The 19,802-nt window shown below is 47.1% G+C and overlaps 1 protein-coding gene across 1 annotated transcript; it reads right to left on the bottom strand.

The window, feature by feature from the left end:
- Nucleotides 1-559: 559 nt before the first annotated feature.
- Nucleotides 560-19,240, bottom strand: LOC129380053 (mite group 2 allergen-like Ixo r 2). Its single transcript, XM_050193694.3, has 4 exons — nt 19,013-19,240; nt 11,395-11,499; nt 10,610-10,782; nt 560-786 (listed from the first exon to the last, which is right to left on the bottom strand). The coding sequence occupies exons 1-4, from the start codon at nt 19,179-19,181 to the stop codon at nt 706-708; spliced, it is 528 nt and encodes a 175-aa protein (XP_050049651.1). The 5' UTR covers nt 19,182-19,240; the 3' UTR covers nt 560-705.
- Nucleotides 19,241-19,802: the final 562 nt, after the last annotated feature.

Consider the following 19,802-nt stretch of genomic DNA (forward strand, 5'->3'; position numbering starts at 1 on the left):
GCCCCCAACGCCGATAGCTTTGAAGATACGGCCGGGCGACCGTGCGCAGCCTCCACATGCGAAGTTGCAGCCGGAGTATAGAATGCCGCTCGGCGCCTCGCAACGTTGGGTGCTTAGCGCACGACGGGAAGACGGCACGCTTCATCCCCGCTTTAATGGCATTCGCGCGTACGAGACTGAGCCGCGATCGTCGCTCTGAAACCCTTCACACTTCGCCTGAGGTTTTCTACCTAATGGTCACTAATAAGCATTTCAAAAAGTTGACGCATTCTTGTTTTTACGTTGTTGTCGCTAAGCTCCCGTTACTGCATACTGGATCACCAATTTCGAAATCAGCGTGATTGGAAGACCTCGATTCAGTTGCATATTGTGGAACCTTCGTATGCGTCTCAGCAATTTATTGTGCCATGCGTCACGAATATGAACTTGTATCTTTTTTCAGTTGCACCGAAAAGATTGCCCAGTAAACACGCCGAATCGCCTTTTCATCGCGTCGGGCAAATAGTAGTCAAACTAAGGATAGCTGTCCTTTGAAGCTTTGGAATAAAAGACGTCCAAGTGGAGTTGTATGACCTGTTTGTAAATACGTTTATTAAAACGAAAATGTTCAGTGGTTGTAGGGAACACCAGCGCGAACGTGTATCGTCCCCTGCTGTGGTAGCGGGTCCAACGTGACGCTTCAGGCGAAATGTTTGGCCTGAATTTTCATACGACGACCACATTGCTCTTGGTGCAAATACTGACTCCTCTGTCACCCACAAGCTTGAGCTGGACTTGGCTTTTGATCTGCGAAGAAAGAAACAACAACAAGCGTGAGCCAAAGAGACCTTCACTTAAAAAAAAAAAGAAATCCGGGCAGATCTGAATAACGGATTATCAGCTTACACTTTACACCAGGCACTGTGCACATGCATCATCCTGCTCTACAGCATGCCGCTAGATGTACACTGAAACTTTCATCCTTGCAAACTTTCATTTCACATCTCACTTTGAAGAACATGAGCCAACCTTTTGTTGGTATCTCTGTGATCGATAGTTTGCGCTGAATAATTCAGTGACAAACTGGTCCTTCATTGACCGCGATGGATCAGTGCAGAGAAAGCGGAACATTTATTCACCATTAAAATGTGTGAAAAATAAGACGCGACGTGCTTGACTTCTTAGAAACGCACCGCATAGTCGCACATGCAATGATAGGGGATGAACGCTTCCCTAAACCCAACGTCAGCATCGACGCGCCTATCGCGCTGAACGTCTCAGAGAGAAAGGTATTTTATTCCGTCTTTTCAAGCATGCTTCGGGATTTTGTGCTAGGGAAACTTGGGTCTTTGCTTGTGTGCTGGGAAAGAGAGGCAGTATGTCTTTACGATACTCATTCTCCATGTACTCGCAGAACCCCACTGATACTATTTACAGCGAAGCCATTGGCGTCTAGTTGGACGAGATTTAAAATCGGAAACTTTACTAGCCGCGTCGAGCAGAGTTTCGCCGTCGCCAGCAATTTGACCTTCATTTGACCGCAGCTGCACCGTAGCCTTGGCAACGCATCTAGTGACTCGCCGCGCCGAGCTTCACCGCCTGACCACGTGGCCCCCGCGCGCCTGGCAAAGAGGAGCGCCGCGCTCGCCTAGTCAGTGCGGGCTTGGCCATGGGTGAGAGCGAGGCCGGGCCGTCTTCTCTGAACGTTGCGTGGAGGCGGAAGGCTTTGAGCCGTGGTCGCCAAGTGGCGTCTGACCTCTCCTGGGATATCACCCGCCGAACTGCTTCAATGAAGAGGGTGCGGAATGCAACAGGCGTCGCACCGTCCGAGATCAATGTAGCGACCGCGTTGGCGCCCTGTCCATTTGTGCTTTGACGCTGCGCAAGTTCGCGGCGTCTCTTTACATGTCTAGCACATGCGCTTTCCCTGTGGCACAACAGGTGGTGCACCGTCGAACTGTACGTGTCTGCCAAGCCTAATCACAGTCATGTCTATTCACCGACCAAGGCACAGCCGTCATACCTTGCTTAACGATGACTATGCCTGAGTATAATAATTACAGCTAAATCAAAGTTTAACCAAGTGAAAACAATGCTTAACAACGCTAAACTAAGCTTTCACTTGGCATATCCAAGGTTAGTTGAGCTAAGCCGCAGCCGAGTTTTTTAGTGTCGGCGTGTGCGGTTTTGCTCACAGAAAAACAAACGGCAGCTGGAACGCTTTGTGTTTGAGTTTACGCGTAACCGAATTATGTTTTATTGCGATGACAACTGTATGGACATTCCAGGCGCATTTCTGCCGTCGCCGACGCCATGATGTTCCATATAAATCCAACGGCGATAAAACCGTCGACGCGCGCCCTATGTTGTAAGTGCGAGTGAAAGCGTGCTAGAGGAGCCGACCATCACGGCGGAATCTGTCGCGCTCCAGGGAGGAAAGCGATGAGGAAACGCGCCGTCTTCCGTCGCGCACAAGCCACCGGGAGGAAGAAAGAGGGCGGCGGCATTATACTCCGGAGCAACCACGTATTGCTCGGCCACGAGCGCCCTATTTTGAAAGCGATCTGCGTTGGGGGCAGAGTTTAATCAGTCTAGGTGCGCCGACGGCTCATACCCTCGTGCGTGCCGTGTTCCTGGCACTCAGTTTGCGTTGACGCGATAGACAGCACGAATGCCGCTTCGCTCGCTGAAGCTGCCGCACTTCCTCACGCCATCATTTTGACAGCGAGTGTCCCCAATCATCGAGCGCGATGCGCTCATATTTGCGTGTGCGCGCTGACATCATGCTTGTTAGTTTAGCTAGTAAGCGAAGGTTTGCTAGTTTATGCAGCCGATAAAACTACTATTCTTACTTCGTATATACCTCTGCTAATTTGCGTTCCTCCAAAGCTCGTACCAGATTTTCACGGCCCTTCTCATCGTTATCAGGCCACTTAATCAAACATCGAGGCCTGTTCCTTGCTGGTGCACATAGTGCCCGAGTACGACAACGCTGCATCGAATTCCACAACGGCAGCGTAACCACGGCTCGGCCAAGGCGAGCAGGTGCACCACGCCACTCTCTCGAATGGCTATAAAAGGACACATTCTTCAGGTTGTTCTGCCGTACCAACCGTCAACTTAAAATTAAATTCTCGGGTTTTACGTGCCAAAACCACGATCTGATTATACGGTACGCCGTAGTGGAGGACTCCGAAATATATTTCGACCAACTGGGATTGCTTAACGTGCACACAATGCACGGTATATGGGCGTGTTTGCATTTTGCCCCAATCGAAATGCTGCCGCCGCAGCCGGGACTTGATCTCGCTACCTCGTGCTTAGCAGCGCCACACCAATGCAACTAAGTAACCACAGCGGGTGACGGTTCACCGTCAAGTCACCCGTTTGTGTCCTCTGAGTGAAGCCACGTGCTGCCATCAGTGAGCATTTGGCTTCTGCGTTTCTTACCCATCTCGCACCTCCGTGCTGCCAGTGTACATCAATTCGATTGTTTGTAGAAATAATACAGTCATCGTTTTTGTCGTCGTCGTCCTCTTGCTATTGTGGTCACACACAGACACTCGCGTTAATTTTAGTACACTGTACTCACATCGCATGCACTAATATTGAATTTAACAAAAACGCACTGGTCAAATTCGTGACGCTTTGCGGAACCCTGAAAAACACTGCATAATGTTACGGTTCACTGTTAGCGGCGATTAATAGAACGGATGCCAAGCGCCTGAGGCATTACGTGCCCAATCGTTATGCTCGTCAACATGAAAACACTGGTCCATCGGGTGTATGCGATGGGATTATGCACTGCTCTCCTTTGTGTGTTCGCACCCTCTACGCCAAGGACTAGTTTTTCTCCGTATTCCTCTCTGTGAGCTGACCAGTGTGCTGACAAGGCTCCCTACCAGGGAACAAGAGAGAATGAGGTTGTCCGTATGGGGGAGGTTATAAGAAGGCCAGCAAGAGGCCACGAACACATCTTTCCTGCCCTTGCGGTGAGCGCACCGCTCACTCGTAACGATGTATTAAACTTCTGTTATTTGCTTTTGCATCATCTCGTCTTCCCTGCCGGACCTTCTTCGACAGTCAATCTGGTCCGAGCTCCAAGCAGACGCTTTTGAAGGCCGCCGAAACCCCGCCCCCGTAACAACAGGTACAAGCTCGTAACAATAGCCAGCTGCCTGCCAAATACTTCCGCATAACACCGATTCCCACAGTGCATGGGATCTGCACAATTCTTTCTGTTCATTCTTACAGTTTTTTCTATTTGTTACTTGAGCACAGCAAGTGGTGCTGCATCTTCGTTTTCCTCTTTCTACCTTGCGGAGACGGTCCTCACTCTGTTGCATCGCTTGCGACCACTTTACTCGTGACAATGTAATCAATAAGTACTTTTGCTACAACCATGACTTCAACTTAAGGCAGGCGTCTACGGACTCGGAACCACCCAGCAAGAAACATGCCGTCAATTAACACACGAAAACAAGTAATTTACCTCATCTTTAAAGAGACGCGAGATCCTTGCGGCGTTTGCTTGACACCACGTGACTTGCTGGCTGCGTGGATGTTTGCATGCGCGGTCCGTGCACGAGCTGCGCGTTTCGCTCGCGATAAATTCGTTCCACGTCTGCCATCGGAACCTGGCTGCCAGAACCAGCGCTCCCAAAGCTTCGTCTGTTCCTTCTGAGCCTGGTCAGATTCAAGGCATGTCAACCTTCGCTGCTCGAAAGAGCTACAGGAGAACGAATTTGAAGCCCAAGCTGTCGTTCGGCTCGACAAGCGGCGGCCCCACCAGCTTGCCGTCGAACATCAAGGTAAACCTTTCGGAACTCTTGGCCCTTCTCAAGATGCAGCTGAAACCTGATGTTCCTGGAAACGTGACAGAAGCAGCTGCTTCCCAGCACTGCTCAAACGATTACATGCTGACCACTTCAGAGACACGCCGATCGTCAAGGGCAAAGCTCAATCATCATCTCGCAGCACCGAACCTTGGAACGGGTCAGAATGCGAGGCAAGTGTGTCCATAGTGGATTTCGTGAGGCAGCTGCGAGAAGTGCTGCAGGAAAAGGGCCCGTCCCAGGAACACGACCCCTTGGAAGCGTTGAGTTATTCGACCACTAATAATCGAGGTATACGGCACCCTGACTGTCTTTCTGGAACGGCGCCCAGGATTTCGAGTGGTGCCCGAGGACCTGTGCTCGTTTGCCCCTTCGAGAACCGCGATAGATATAAATTTCTTGTTTAGTTTTGCGCTCTCACCATTTAAAAGTGTCTTCATTTTTCCGATTTGCCAGTTAAATTATGTAATAAATTATTCTACTCGAACGTGTGTTAGGCAACCACTTTCTTTATTAACACAAAAATGCATCGATTCATTCATGGCACATATTGCAATTGCGAAAGGGATGCAGAGCAACTGTGTAGACTTTGTAGCAAAGACTTTTAGCCCAGCACCGTTTTTGAGAAAACTGTCCCTAAATGTGTTCCAAAGTGCGTTTGCGTTGTAGCTACGTGAATGAAAAGTTTTATTTGTTCCAGTCCACTAGAGAGACAAAAAGTTAAAAAAATTAGCTTGACGTCTGAAGCGTAGAAAACAAATACAAATATACATGAACAGGGGTTACATGAAGTCGCAATTGGTCAGCATGCAAAGACGAAATAATATTTCAAAAGGACGTAAGATTTCATATGAAATATTCTGTGTGATATATCCAACAAAATCGCACACAAGACACGCGTTAAAGAATCGGGTATTAGAAAACTATACTCTTTTGGGTTTATTGTTTGGCTAATGAAGCAATATTGCTGTAGGATTATGTATTTACAGAATACATTTGCAAAAGCAATAGCAGCGATAACCAAAGTAGTAGTCATGGCTCTGCAGTGAAATGGAGCAGCCCACTATGGGGGATCGGCCGTTAATCGGGCAGTGAAAAAATTATTATAGTTATCGCTTTTTAGAGGTAAGTAGCGGGCAGCTCGTTCCAAGTTCATGATAGGGCGACCCTGCTCATTATTTAAGAGGCGAACGCTCGTAACATTAGAGACGTTTAGCGTGTCCGCTATTCCGGCAAACGGGGGCGGTTTGGGCGGATTACCGGATGGTCGGGGGCGTAAACGTGAGCGGCCGGAGTGGTGCAGCCGCCTGGCGGCATAGAGCTCAACCAAACAAACACAGAGCTAAAATTGCAGCAACCTACTTTATTCTGCTTGGCTGCTGGTACAAATTTTCGGCAGCGGCGTAATTGTGTTCACGATTACGCCGCTTTTGAGAACTTACACTCCAGCTCAGAAGAATATAGTAATTGGCTCTGTGTTTAGGTGGTTGAGCTTTGCACCAACAGCTGGCGCCACCAATCTGGCCCGCTCACGTTTACGCCCTCGCTCATCCGGCAAACCGCCTGCGCTTGTCGGTATACTGGACGCACTAAAATTCTCGGTGACAGAAAAGCTGTTCCGGCGCGTCTTAAGATCTGTAGCAATGACAGAGCGATAAGGTTTGAGGTGTGCGACATGCACAATATTACTGAATTGGGCTGCAGATGAGGAAATGGGATCGCTGGAGACGATCTCATGTGCAACGGGACTCACAGCACGAAGTACGCGGTATGGGCCTGTGTTCCGAGAGAGAAGCTTGTCTCAGAGTCCATTGTGACGGGATGAGAACCAGAGTAACACCATCAAACGACGTGCTTAAAGCTCGCGCCTTTGTGCCATCGATCATACAAACGACGTTGGTTTTGTTAAGAGGTAAAGAGGCAAGTGCGGGAAATCGCCAGAGCTTGCGTCGCCTGGTTAATGGCGTCTTGAGCATATTGGCTGGCCAGTGCTACAACGGTTGAAAGAAACGTGTCCAGTGGTAATGTGGGCTCTTGGCCGAACATCAGAAAAAAAACGGGGAATAAGCATTTGTGTCATGGCGCGAATATTTGTATGCAAATGTGACACAAAGTAGAACAAGATCGCAATCACCGTGGTTGGACGAGACGTACTTAGAAACTATGTCTGTAAGGGTAAGATTAAGACGCTCCTTGAGATCACTTGTTTGTGGATTGTAAGATGTGAGCTGATGGCGCGTTGAACATGAGTGTAGGATGTCGGCAATGACTTTTGAGAAGAATTTACTGTCACAGTCAGTCAGCAGTTGGAGTGGGGCTCCGTGTTACAAAATAATGTCGTGAAGTAGAAAATCGGGATCACCCTTGGCGCACCTTGTCGATAGCACTCTGGTTGCGTGTAGCTCGTGGCGTAATCTATAGCCGCAGCTACCCCCTTGTCGCCAGAGGTGGGCGCAGAAAAAGGGCCTAATAAGTCCAAGCCAACGCAAAATAATGACTCCAACGGGATGTCGAGCGTTTAAAGATACCATGAAATTTTAGCCGATGTTTTGAGGCGTTGGCATTTCCCACAAGCCGCAACGTATCTTTGTACCGAGCGAGCAAGGTCTCGCCAAGTAAAGAGTTGACGGATCAGGTCGTAAGTTCTAGAGAGGCCGAGGTTTCAGCGGAAGTTGGTACGTCGTGAAATATGTGGTAAACGGTCGAGTGGTGGTGTTTGGGAACGGAGGTGACGCGGGCAGGACCATCAGGGCGAAATTTGTTGTGGTAGGGTACACCATCCTTAAGGACAAACAAGCGAAAGAAGGTGTCGGAAGGAGGAAATTCGAGGCTGTTAATGAGGGTGCGTAACGTCACCAGCGATATGCGTTGTGGTAGGCCTCTCTCTCTCTCTGCGAAATTGACAACAGGGACAGCAGGGCTGGGGGCAAAGGTTACCAAAGAGTGCAGCACAATGAATCCGCGTCAGAAGGACATCGCAAATAGGCGTGACGATGTTATACTAATCGGGCATGGATGATGGTGGGAATAAACCGACGCATGTTAGGGCTTTAGTAGGCAGACGGATGAATGCGGTGGTACTGAGGCTGTTCGTGAGTTCGGCACGAATATCCGGCAGGAGGAGAAGGTCCAGGCAGAGGGTAGGGGCGGACTTTCGATCAGAGCGGAGTGCGTCATAACGTCTAGTGCAAGAGTCAGGTCATGGGGACGATTGGCCAGAGAGAGAGAGAGAGAGCAAGGACAGGAAAGGTAGGCAGACAGGTCAACCAGATGAGCACATAGCGTGGTAAAGAGGTCTGGAACGTGGCGGCCGGCGACGCTTACGTAGGCAGTACACATCCCAGTGACCGCAACAGTGCCGCCGTCGGCAAAGCGTACTGCTCGTGTGGTAGCATGCGTCAGGATTTTCTGGAGTCGACGACAGGGACTTGGCGCTCGTAATGTAACCCTGGGCTCAAGTATCAATTAATGTCGTCAAAGGAACGCCGTCGACTTGTACCTCTAGTAAGCTATGAATTCTAGAGAGCGTCGATTGAGGATTTCGGCAAGATGAAAATAATGCAGCGATTTTCTTTGGACAGATTATTTGGATCTTCGAACTACCCAAAAAGTGTGACCTAACCAGTTGTCGATTATCTTTGCTGTAACAGAAGTGTAGTTTCTTAAAGCAAATTTTAGAGATAGATGTGTCGCGGACGTGGAGCTACAAACTTAATATTTCCATTAAGCAGCCATGGTTTTATTTCTGTTAGGCTACAACATGGAATCACTTAAATAGGGAATCATTTTTTAATTAGCCATTTGGATAATGCTATCTCTCGCGCAAGTAACGTCGGTGTCAGCAGGCAATACGCCTGAGCGGGCCATATAACAGCATGTGCCCCATGCGATCCTAAATCAATTTTTTCGAACAAAGAAAGAAACGTCCACACACACACACACACACACACACACACACACACACACACACACACACACACACACACACACACACACACACACACACACACACACACACACACACACACACACACACACACACACACACACACACACACACACACACACACACGCGCGCGCGCGCGCGCGCGCGCACACGCGCACACGCGCACGCGCACACGCGCACACGCACACACACACACACACACACACACACACACACACACACACACACACACACACACACACACACACACACACACACACACACACACGCACGCACTGCTTGACGCTGCTTGAAAGATGGCAGTGCTAAGACCTTGTGCAAACAGTTTCGTCAGGACATGCTCCCATAAAGTCCCAAAGCGAAAGCAAATCATAGGCCTTCTTCTGGCCTTCTGCCGTGAGGCTTTATTGCTGTTTACGTGGTAAACTGACTAATAAGCTCGGTGAGGCGGTGCACTGCAGACGTGAATCTTTACAGAATGAACCTGCATTGAAGCAACACCGCTGCCACCAATTGTTGGTGGTGTATTTATTTATTTATTTACTTATTTATTTATTTATTTATTTATTTATTTATTTATTTATTTATTTACTGGCTATAATACTGGCTATCGGCAGGGGCGTTTCCCAAACGTTCGGGAGGCAGAAAAAGCCGCGAGAGAATTCCTACGCCGAGTTCGCGTACTCGTCGATGGCTGACGTCAGAAAGTGGCTGAAAGAAGCCGGGGCTTCATACGCGTACATTCTTGGCCAATATCCCAGAATTGATATGCCCGGGTGACTCAAGGGAGTATGTAACTTTTGATATATTATTCTTTTCTTTCTGCTTTTCTTTATTTCTTCCTGAAGACATGGTCTAGGAGGAGGCCGAGACGAAAGACGAACAATGCACAGCAATTTAGTGTTTAACAATTCGGGCAGACGGGTTACGCGTACTTGAAAACAAATGAAAGCACATCACATAACTTGAAACCCGTAACTGTTCAGTACCAACCAATAACCATTAACAAAAGCGAAAGGGTCAGATCCGAAGCAGACACCTCCGCTTCTCGCGTGGCCGCTTGATGGATAGTCATTGCAATGAAATTGCAGCTAGGGTCGTAGTAGATACTGGGGGTTGCTACGGAGTTCCTACTCGAGTGCAGTGATTAAAACAAGATGTACTGTGTCGTGGTATCATTCGACATTGTGGTTAGCAGAGAGATTGCCACTTTGTGCGTGTGGTAATTTGCCCATGAGAGTTCGTGATTCCAGGGTGGCATGAAAATCAAATAATAATCAAAATAATGGTCATAATATATCAAACAAATCACCAATTACACAACATCATCAGAAAGGACTGCGAATCGTTTACGTCGTCGATGATAACCAAAGAATGGATGCGCCAACAGTTTCATTCGTTTACATTCGTAAGCATATTTTGCGTCATCACAGAAACTCAGCGGTAGGTAGGTAAGATCCTGACTCGGCGTTGTTTCGAGCCTCTGCAATAAAAAGAAAATTCAAGTGCCTGAAGTTTCGGTCGAACACTGTATTCCCATCACAGCAGTGCCTCTTTTGGCTAGGAATGATTTTGGTGGCAAGCCGATCCCACATATGTATGTATGTATGCATGCATGTATGTATGTATGTATGTATGTATGTATGTATGTATGTATGTATGTATGTATGTATGTATGTATGTATGTATGTATGTATGTATGTATGTATGTATGTATGTATGTATGTATGCATGCATGCATGCATGCATGCATGTATGTATGTATGTATGTATGTATGTATGTATGTATGTATGTATGTGTGTATGTATGTATGTATGTATGTATGTATGTATAGAGTCGTCAACTCACGGGAGGCGCAAACCAGGGCACATGTGTTTCCAAAACTCCGGTGTACGTATTTCCCTTGACGATGGGGCACTGAACGACGCCGTTGCACACGTCTTTCGCCAGACCGGGGATCGGTACCATGAAGCCGAACACCTTTATGGTGGCGTCGAGAATAGCGGTGTCACTGTCTTCGTCTGCAGAAGGCGCCGTAAGGTAGAAGTGGAGAGGGAGAAAGATTAGTAGCAGTCCATGAGTGAAGACGTGCAAAGAACTATATAAGACATGGATGCAAATAAGGATATGTGTTATAAGCACGGGAATGCAAAGATGCCCTTTCGTATTAATTATAGAAGCATCTGCGTCGCCTTAAGCAGTCAGATTGCACAACTGCACGTCTGGTTTGGTCGTACAAAACGTCTTGCAATTGTTGGTTTCTTCCGTCTGTGTTGCGAATACGAAGAGCATGAACTTCTAGGTTATCCTTTGCGCACTGTTTACATTATAAGTTGGTAACCCTATTGACAGATGAGTTATGCGTTGCGCGAACTTCCGGTTTACCACATATCTTGTGGAATTTGTCCCGGACTGCGCTCATGAAGGCGGGACTAGTTGTTGAAAGTGAGACTGCACCCAAGCTGCCGACCTGATTACGATCTGTGTATCTGTGGTTCATAAAATAGATTCTTGCTGGACTTCATTGAACCTAACAAACTATGTCTGTACATATAACATGCACGCTTCACAAGTTTTATATCGCAGAGCAAACATTTGATCACAACTATAGAAGTATGAGTGAAGAGGCATACCTGAAACCAAGGTAAAGTGTATCTTCACTTTTGATCCACGCTTGATGACACATGGATCGGAGTCACACGGCTCCATTTGGACTGAAGTAACTTGGGCTTTGCTTCCTTAAAGAAGGAGGGGCGCCATCTTTAAAGTCATCTTCCTCGCCGTTCATTATTGTCAGCCGTCATAATCATCGCCTCTTAATGTAAAAATAGAGAGAAAGGGAAAAAAAAACCAGGGGCTTTAGCTAGAAAAAAATAGACACCGACTCAGCTGCTCTGTGCCAATTAGTGCGGGAAGAAGCTTCACTGAAATGAGCCCTTTCCATAGTTATAGCAATCGCAAGTTATAGCAATCGTAAGGTGTGCTCAAGATTAGTCTACACTCCAGCGCCACTGTGCAACTGCTCGGTAACCCTTCTCACTTATTGACAACTGGCAAAAGCACGACCAAAAGGAGAGAAAAAGGAAAAGGAGACGGGTTTGCTCCCCTGTGCGGGAGGGGGAGAGGGGGAGGGCAGTTCCTGTAGCTACACGCCTAAGCAACATGTTCTAATCGCCGCCTCGTGGCTAGACGCCACGGCAGCAGCTCCGCTCGCATTTCCGTCTTCTTCAATAAATGTAGGCACGATGGCATGGAATGCCGGTCGCCGTCACGTCGTTCTAATACAGCAAACACCCTCAGTAGAAGTTGAAACGAGAAGGGAAAAAATAAAACTTGATTAGGCACCTGTTACCTGTAATTACACTGAAGTGCCACTCTGTTTTGAGTTTCTCAGGAGAAGGAAAAGAGAGGGAAACACCGGGAGTTTATCCAGGGAACACGATTTCTCACGGAAGGAAAATAAGGAAAAGGAACGAAGTAAGGAAAATATCACACGAACTTTACAACTATATCGGTTCGAAACCAGCAAGGCAGTGCATGCCGCTGATATGAAAAATGTAAATTTTAAGACCATGAAATGAGCAAGTTGAGGACAAATGTTTTAATTAAACTTTGTCACTCAAGAACTTTGTTTACATTTTTGTACATATACAACGGCCCGGGAAAAATCTCAATGACGCCGTCATTTGTTCCAAAGAATTGCTGAGGAGCAGCTGTCACCGGTCGTGTATTGTAAGCGATTGCACCGAAATTATAGTCGCAACGGAGAGCACATATAAAACGCAGGAGTTCTGCAGAATCTACGAGGGCGAGTCAAATGGAAGTGAGCCAATGCGAATATATGACAAACGGGGTACATTATTTAAAAGTAGTCTCCATGAGCAGTTATACATTTGTGCCACTGACTAACGAGTTGCGTGATTCCCGTCTCATAAAACTCCTTGAATTGCTGCTTCAAGAAGTGTCTAGCTGACTCTTTCACGTCATCGTCTGACAGGAATATGGTTCCCTGGAGCTGTTTTTTCAATTGCCCCAAAATGAGAAAGTCGCAAGGCGACAGGTCTGGGCTGTATGGCGGACGTTGCAGCGTTTCCCACTTGAACTTTGCCAGCTTTATATTAACCACATCAGTGACGGTGGAAGGGGCATTGTCGGGGAACAAGATGACCCCATTCCTTAATTTTCCGCGTTGTGTCTTCTTGATTGCGACCCGCAGCCGATCCGGCGTTTCACAATATCGGAAACGATTGATAGCCTCTTCAGGTTTAGCAAATTCTATCAGCAATGACCTATCAGGAAAGTCTACAACTTTCCGGCGGAAATGACGGCCTTTGCTTTATTTGGGGGTGGTGAATTCGAATGTTTCCACTGTAAGCTTTTTGCCGTCGTGTTTCAGGCTCGTAGTAGTGGCACCATGATTCGTTCCCGGCCACAATTGCAGACAAGAAGTCGTCACCCTTATTGTGATATCGGATCAGATGAGTCAAGGCAGCGCCAACTTGTCCGTCTTCTGGCGGTGGTTCAAAATCTTGGGCATCAATTGCGCACACAAGAGCCGATAACCGATATGCTAATGAATTATGGTGTGAACCGAACCGTGACTGATGTTCGCACGCTCTGCCAGTTAATCGATGCTTTTCCTCCGTTCTTGTCTAATAAGCTCATCAACCTTTGCAATTGTGTTGGGGGTAATTGCACGGCGGCTTTGTCCCGGTCTTGGATCGTATTTGCAACTTTCACGTCCTTGTTTGAATTATTTGCTCCCATGCTTCACAGCGGCCAATGAAATACAATGTTCAACGTACACGGCAGCAATACGGCGACTAATTTCTTTCTGGGAAACACCATCAGCTGCCAAAAACCTCACGACACCACGCTGTTTAACTTTTGGAGTGTTCATTACGTCATGCAACCATGTTCAACCCAGTGTATAAGAGCATTAAAACACCTTTATCCTCACACCTGCGTGTCACTTTTGTAAATGAGAGATGCCTGTGTGCTATGCGCATGCTTCGCAGATCATGAACTGAACCATTATTGCGCGGCGTTGGTTGGCTCACTTCATTTGGCTCGAACTCATACATTAGAAATGCGAAGATACTATAGAACATACATATGCGAAGATACAGCTTGATAAAGGGCAAGAAAGTGTCACTGGAAACAAGGTTCACTGCATGTGTACACAAAACCTCGCAATAAGATATTTTAATATACGTATATGTTTCCGATAAATCTACAAGGTAAATCTACAAGGTCAAACAAGGTAAATAAACATGTTGCGCAATCACAAATTCACAAACCGCAGAGTCCTAAGGCCCGCTCCTCCTCCCTCCAGTCCTCCCGATGTATCGCGCGCGACGGAAGGCGGCACGCTTCCTCCCCTCTTTTCTCCCTTACGCACACAAGACTGAGCCACCATCATCTCGTCCCCCATGCCACCTCCCCCACCCTTTCACTCGCACATACAGCATCCGGCGCTAGGTCACGATGTTATCACCCTTGGACATTATACGGAACATGAAGGCGACGGCGACAGCAGGAACGCGCCTGGACTGTCCATATAATTGCTATCGGAATAATATAGTAAGAATATCCGGTAACTGAAGTGTCCCGTCGCCCATGACTTTCCGCAAAATAACAAGTAACAAAATCCAACTTTCCCCATGCGACAATTCGCTGCGCCGCAACAATGTCTTTCTTTCTTTTCCGAGGCGGGGTAACCAAAATGAAAAAAAAAAACCGCAACGGAAAGCATGTTGGCCATAATCGGATGCCTACCTTGGGCACCTAATTTGGCTACTGGAGGAATATCGAAGAAAACGTGAGACGCTTGGTACACAGGGAACCATACGCATACTACTCCGTATCCTACACTGGCGAGACAAAAGACTTTCCGGAGAGGTTGCGCTCAAGCGAACGCGTTGCAATACGTCGAGTCCCCACAGTGATCGCGGCGAAAGGCAACTGTTTCTTTTTCTGGTCTGCTAGCCAGAAGGTGTTCAAAACTCTGCCAGGTGAAAATCCAATCGCCTAGAGAAAAACCAACGCGCACAGAAGTGCGCCGTGCGATAGTCGAGGCAACACGAGAAAAACGCATGCTCTCTGGCTGGCTCTGGCAGCCTGCGGGTAGCGAGAACAAGAAAATTGAGAGGCTCAATGTGTTCTCGCGAAAAAAAAAAGTCAAAGTAGAAAAATAAATAAGAAAGTAGTTACCTTTGCTGGCTTTAGTGTCTTGACATGGGGGCTTTGGCGCAGGTGGAAAAAATGTTGATATATTTTTTTCTGTGAAATGATGGCACAAATGAAGCACCACAACGCTTCCTCTCATCGGACATCGCTGCGTGCTTTGTCAACTTCTCTGATAGTGTGTTGATTCGGCTTGCCTCGTTGTATGTACCGATGTACAACTTTAGAAAAGGCAATGCAACTATGGCGTCAAATGTTCATAACAACATTAAACCCACAAAGTTCCGTCATTGAAAACCTAAAGCACGACTTTGTAAATGTCTATCTACCTTCCGCATCAGAAGTTTATGAGAACTTTATACCCACAAAGTTTCGGAATTGAAATCCATGCGCTCCGTAGATTCCGCGGCCTGCGCGCGATGCCGCGACGAGCCCGCTCGCCATCAAAACGCCCTTGAAAGTTCGTGCTCGGATGGGGCTCCTTGCGTTATGTCACTCCCGGTGCATGGGCGTTGCCGCAAAATCCAGCCCGAGTTCGCAATGTACGCGCTGAGATGTCTTTTCGAGCGTGAAAAAAAGACATTCTAGACAAAATCCAGAATGTTATCCGGATCCAGGGGTTGTTTTGGTCGGTGGTGCATGGACAGCACGAAAAAATTTCATGGTCCCCCCCCCTCCCTCCTGTGGCTACGCCCTGACCCCCGTGGCTAATAAGTACCCCCCCCCCCCCCCTGGCTGCGCCCCTGATGGATGAGGATGCCAAGGAAAAAGATACAAAAGAAAATCATGCCATGGACGAGGAATCTGCGGAGAACGCGGCAGCTAATTCTGGTCTACACTACCAGGGCGCCATATCCATTCTCTGATTTGCAAGATGCAGCGACACTGTGGAATTGCCCATCAGATCCAGAGAAATTGTCATAGCAAGACCTACCGGTCATCGTCATGCTGCAGTCACTGGCTGATGCTCTTCGAATGCTTTTTACTAAGCTGCAGACACCGTTAGCTGAAAACGCCTTACAAGCACTGTATACCCTTCATCGAGTGCTTGTATGCCTTCAGTAGGCATCCTGGCGTAAACGAAGGTCCTTGAACAATGGCCGTGCGCGTCGATGACAAAGAAAGCGACGAGAACATTCCTGCAAAACCTCCAGTCGACAACTCTCTGCGACCATTTACACACCTACTGCGCTACTCCAAGTGTGCGTGAAACAAGTGCACTCTCTCCCTCTCTCTCTTTTCGACCCTATGTCCCCTTCTTCCCCCCAGTGCTGCGTAGCAAACCGGGAGTGCATCTGGTTAACTTTCCTGCTTTTGCTCTCTTCCGTCTCTCTCTCTCTCTCTCTCTACAAGGTGAGATGGGTACGCAAGAATTCGTCTAGTTATGCCTGCAATCTTATACGTCGAAAGACAGTCCAGTTTTCTTTTCTTATACGAAAGAGATACGTTGCATCACAGCCTATAGAAGAGGGGTTCCTCTACGCGAGCTTCCAATCCATGAAGAGCCAGGAATAAATATAAAAAAAAGCTTAAAATAAAATTATCCAAGTCCAACGCACATGCTGGAATGTATGTGAAGCGAGGCTTTCGTAAAGCCAATAATGAAATGCTACAAATTTGCCTATGCTATTCCCGCGCCTTTGTCGCAAAATAAACTGGCGTGTGGACTTGCTCTCGCGTACCCGTGCCACGCAGTGTGAGAAATGTTATATATGCCTTTATTTCTTCATTATTTCTTATTTATTTTAAATATACAGCGACCGTTTCTTTGCCGATCACCCGCTGTGGGCATTTGCCATAGCACCGTCCGCTTCTTGGCCAACTCCCGCTGTGGGTACGTGCCATTGTACGGAAATCATCATCACCATAATCAACACGTGGACACGCATGTAGGCCGATCCCCCTCTGTGAGTGTTTTCCATAGGACGTGAATTGTAAGTCTCATATTCGTGTTTCGGGAATATTCCAATTGGCTCAGTCGCACATGTTCGAAAGATTTCTAGATTATCGTGTAGGTCTTGCTGTGGCTGCGAGACGCCTCAACACCTGATATTGCAGTCCCCCACTCTTATTGCGCAGAGCACGTGGCTAGTGAGGGACTATCACCTCCTTGGCCTGCGGTGCACGACACTCGACGAATGTTTGTATCTCAGTGGTTGTCATTCTCAACACCATCAGGCGCATCGCGCTGTTCCTACTTTTCTAAAAGAAAACAGCTCAGCTTCACATTTACAGCCTGTTTATATTTTCGGGTGACGGGACCTCAAACACTATTTATTATTTTTTGACATTCTTTAGTGGCGTTACCTGCAGTTACCGGCCCCACTGGGTGTGACCTGTACTGTGTGTGTTCTGTGTTATTCTTTGATATTTGTTCTCTTGCTCTTTCTTTCCTCTCCCCTCCCTTTCTTCCTATTTTCCATTTATATGTTTCTGTCCCTTCATTTCAGAAGAGTAGGCAGTGCTATGCCCCTTCTGGTGGCAGTTGCCAACCTGCTCCTCGCTTTCCCGTTCCTGTCTAGTGTATGTATGTTTTTAAAAGAAACAATACATAATAATTATAAGCATCCTCATACGCGGCTATCATCTCAAAGCGTTAGTTGGCGTTGAAACATATCTACCTCTCGCTTCTGGGCCAACCTTCCTTTGTGGTGGGTATGTGCCTTTACATATAAATCATCGTCATCATAATCAAGAAATGGACACGCGCGCTTGGTCAATCCAAGCTCATATCAAGCTCGCGTACTACAAGTGACTTTAATTTTGAACGCATAAGCTGCAGTACTCTCTAAACATAGTCGCCTTCAGATCTGACGTGATGTTGTGGCTGCTGCTAGCGTCGACGATCGCTCTTAGGAATATCATTGGTATTCTTGTCTCCTAACTCTCGTACTATTGACCGCGAGCTTTTTTGTTGCAGCGGCCAGAAGTAGATGTACTTCCATATGATCATTGCCAATGAAATAGTATCACGCCACAGTGACAGAGTATAGTATCATAGTGACAATAGTATCAATAGTATCAATATCAATAGTATCATAGTATCAATAGTATCACAGTGACAGCGAGCACTTAAATGACTGTGGGGGTGAACGAGGAAAGCAGTCACACATCAGTACGCACGAAACGTGCGCCTAGCCATACTTCTTTTGCGCGATTGCAGGTCTCTACACATCACAAACCTATTTTATGTCTCCATCTCCCAGCGATCTTCATTTAGCCTTGTAATGCATCACTCAATTCTATGCTATGCCTGAAATGGTATTATATCATTACACTACCTAGTATTTTGGCGTCCTATTTCCATTCCCTTCGCATCAATTGTGTAATGTCACTGGAAACTTAAAAAAATCGCTAGGGGAATAAACGGCTAAGGAAGGTTACACAGAGAAACACTCATGTCAACACATTTCCAATGCCCGGACCGATATCTATTGTTATTATTTCGCCCCTCAAATTTTCTGCTAATATTAAATAAAGAATGTAGCATTAAGATAATAATCGCCATAAACAATCTTCGAATGCGGTACCAACATTCGCTTATTTCTCAAATTTATCGCTGGACACAGTGTGCCTCTGCACTACATTAGCGGATATTTCCATCTTTGTGATTCGAAGCGAGAAACATTACAATAAGAAGAATTTTGAAAACGGGGCTACAAGAACGGCTGCGGCGAATGACCGAAACAGATTTCACAAGAGCAAGCAGGCGTTGAGCGGACGACAGAAAGACGCCACCCAAATATTCTCGGCCTTACCACGGGACTAACATTAGAACGCTTTCCGACAAGTCGCAAAGAGCACATATCGTGTAACACATTGTATACAGTTTGCCCATAAGCGGTACTATAAGCTACTAAAGAATGCTGTCTCGACCACGACACTCGTGGCGTTTGTATGCGGCCCGATGGAAGCGCCGTACTATGTGCCACCGTTCTAGTTTTACTTTAGCATGCCTGCTTTCGTTGTATGAACAATGTATCCTTTACGAAACGTGAGAGATAGAAAATAAGAATAACGGAAGCCTCGGGGGAGGGGGGGGGCAATTTAGCTCGTGCGGCTTACCACAGTCTTCATACGCGACGTCTTTACGTTGTCCGAAGGCCAAGCCGAAGAGTAGCAATACAGCAACGAAGCGAACCATGATATGCTGCGTGCGTGTCTGCCCGGGAAGAGTACGAGGTTGAAATGCTCTTGTATGCAACGTCAGTCGGGAAGATGTAACAGCAGGCATGGCCTTAAATAGTGCCGCGGTGATGCCGACTGCGTGAGCTCACATGACCCCATTAATGTCGACCGGAGGCCTTGTAGTGTGTAATGCGAATGCAGCCGCTTTAACCTTGATCTCGGCCTTATCGCCTCATTGTGGCGTTGCCCACAACATCACCGGGTAACGATATAGAAAGGGAAAGAGAAAACAAGCACCTTCCGTACTTCCGAACGCGATATCTAGACTATGTTCAGTCAAGGACGCTGCGCGGGAGATTATATCGAGGTTCTCATGAAGCTTGCCAACATTTCAAACGTGATCCAAGTAAACCAGTCGGTCGAGGACTATGTTCTGAAGGGCACGTTGGGCGAATGCCACCCTGTGAATTATTCTGTGCAGTAAAAACAGAAGAGCTCTGACTGCGTAATCATCAACGTTTTTAATTTATGCTGGCGTGTATATCGGAATATTTTAAAGGTTCTGGGTTGTCAGTAGCAAATTTTTATCACTGTTCTTACTTTTCTAACAATACTATTTGTAAATTGTGGCAATTTACTAAAAAACGAGGCAAGAAAACTTGATAAATCCTCACCAACCCTTGAAATGAATATTATGTAAGCTGCTTCTATTGTAGTTTCCATAAGC

The sequence above is a fragment of the Dermacentor andersoni genome, chromosome 3 (assembly GCF_023375885.2).
Source record: "Dermacentor andersoni chromosome 3, qqDerAnde1_hic_scaffold, whole genome shotgun sequence".
Classification (NCBI taxonomy): Eukaryota; Metazoa; Arthropoda; class Arachnida; order Ixodida; family Ixodidae; genus Dermacentor; species Dermacentor andersoni.

Coding starts and splice junctions, on each gene's coding strand:
- LOC129380053 (XM_050193694.3), bottom strand. CDS start 19,181: ATGCCTGCTGTTACATCTTCCCGACTGACGTTGCATACAAGAGCATTT. Junction 11,500..19,012: donor CGTCGCGTATGAAGACTGTG/GTAAGCCGCACG, acceptor TCCTTCTTTAAG/GAAGCAAAGCCCAAGTTACT. Junction 10,783..11,394: donor ACACTTTACCTTGGTTTCAG/GTATGCCTCTTC, acceptor CGCCTTCTGCAG/ACGAAGACAGTGACACCGCT.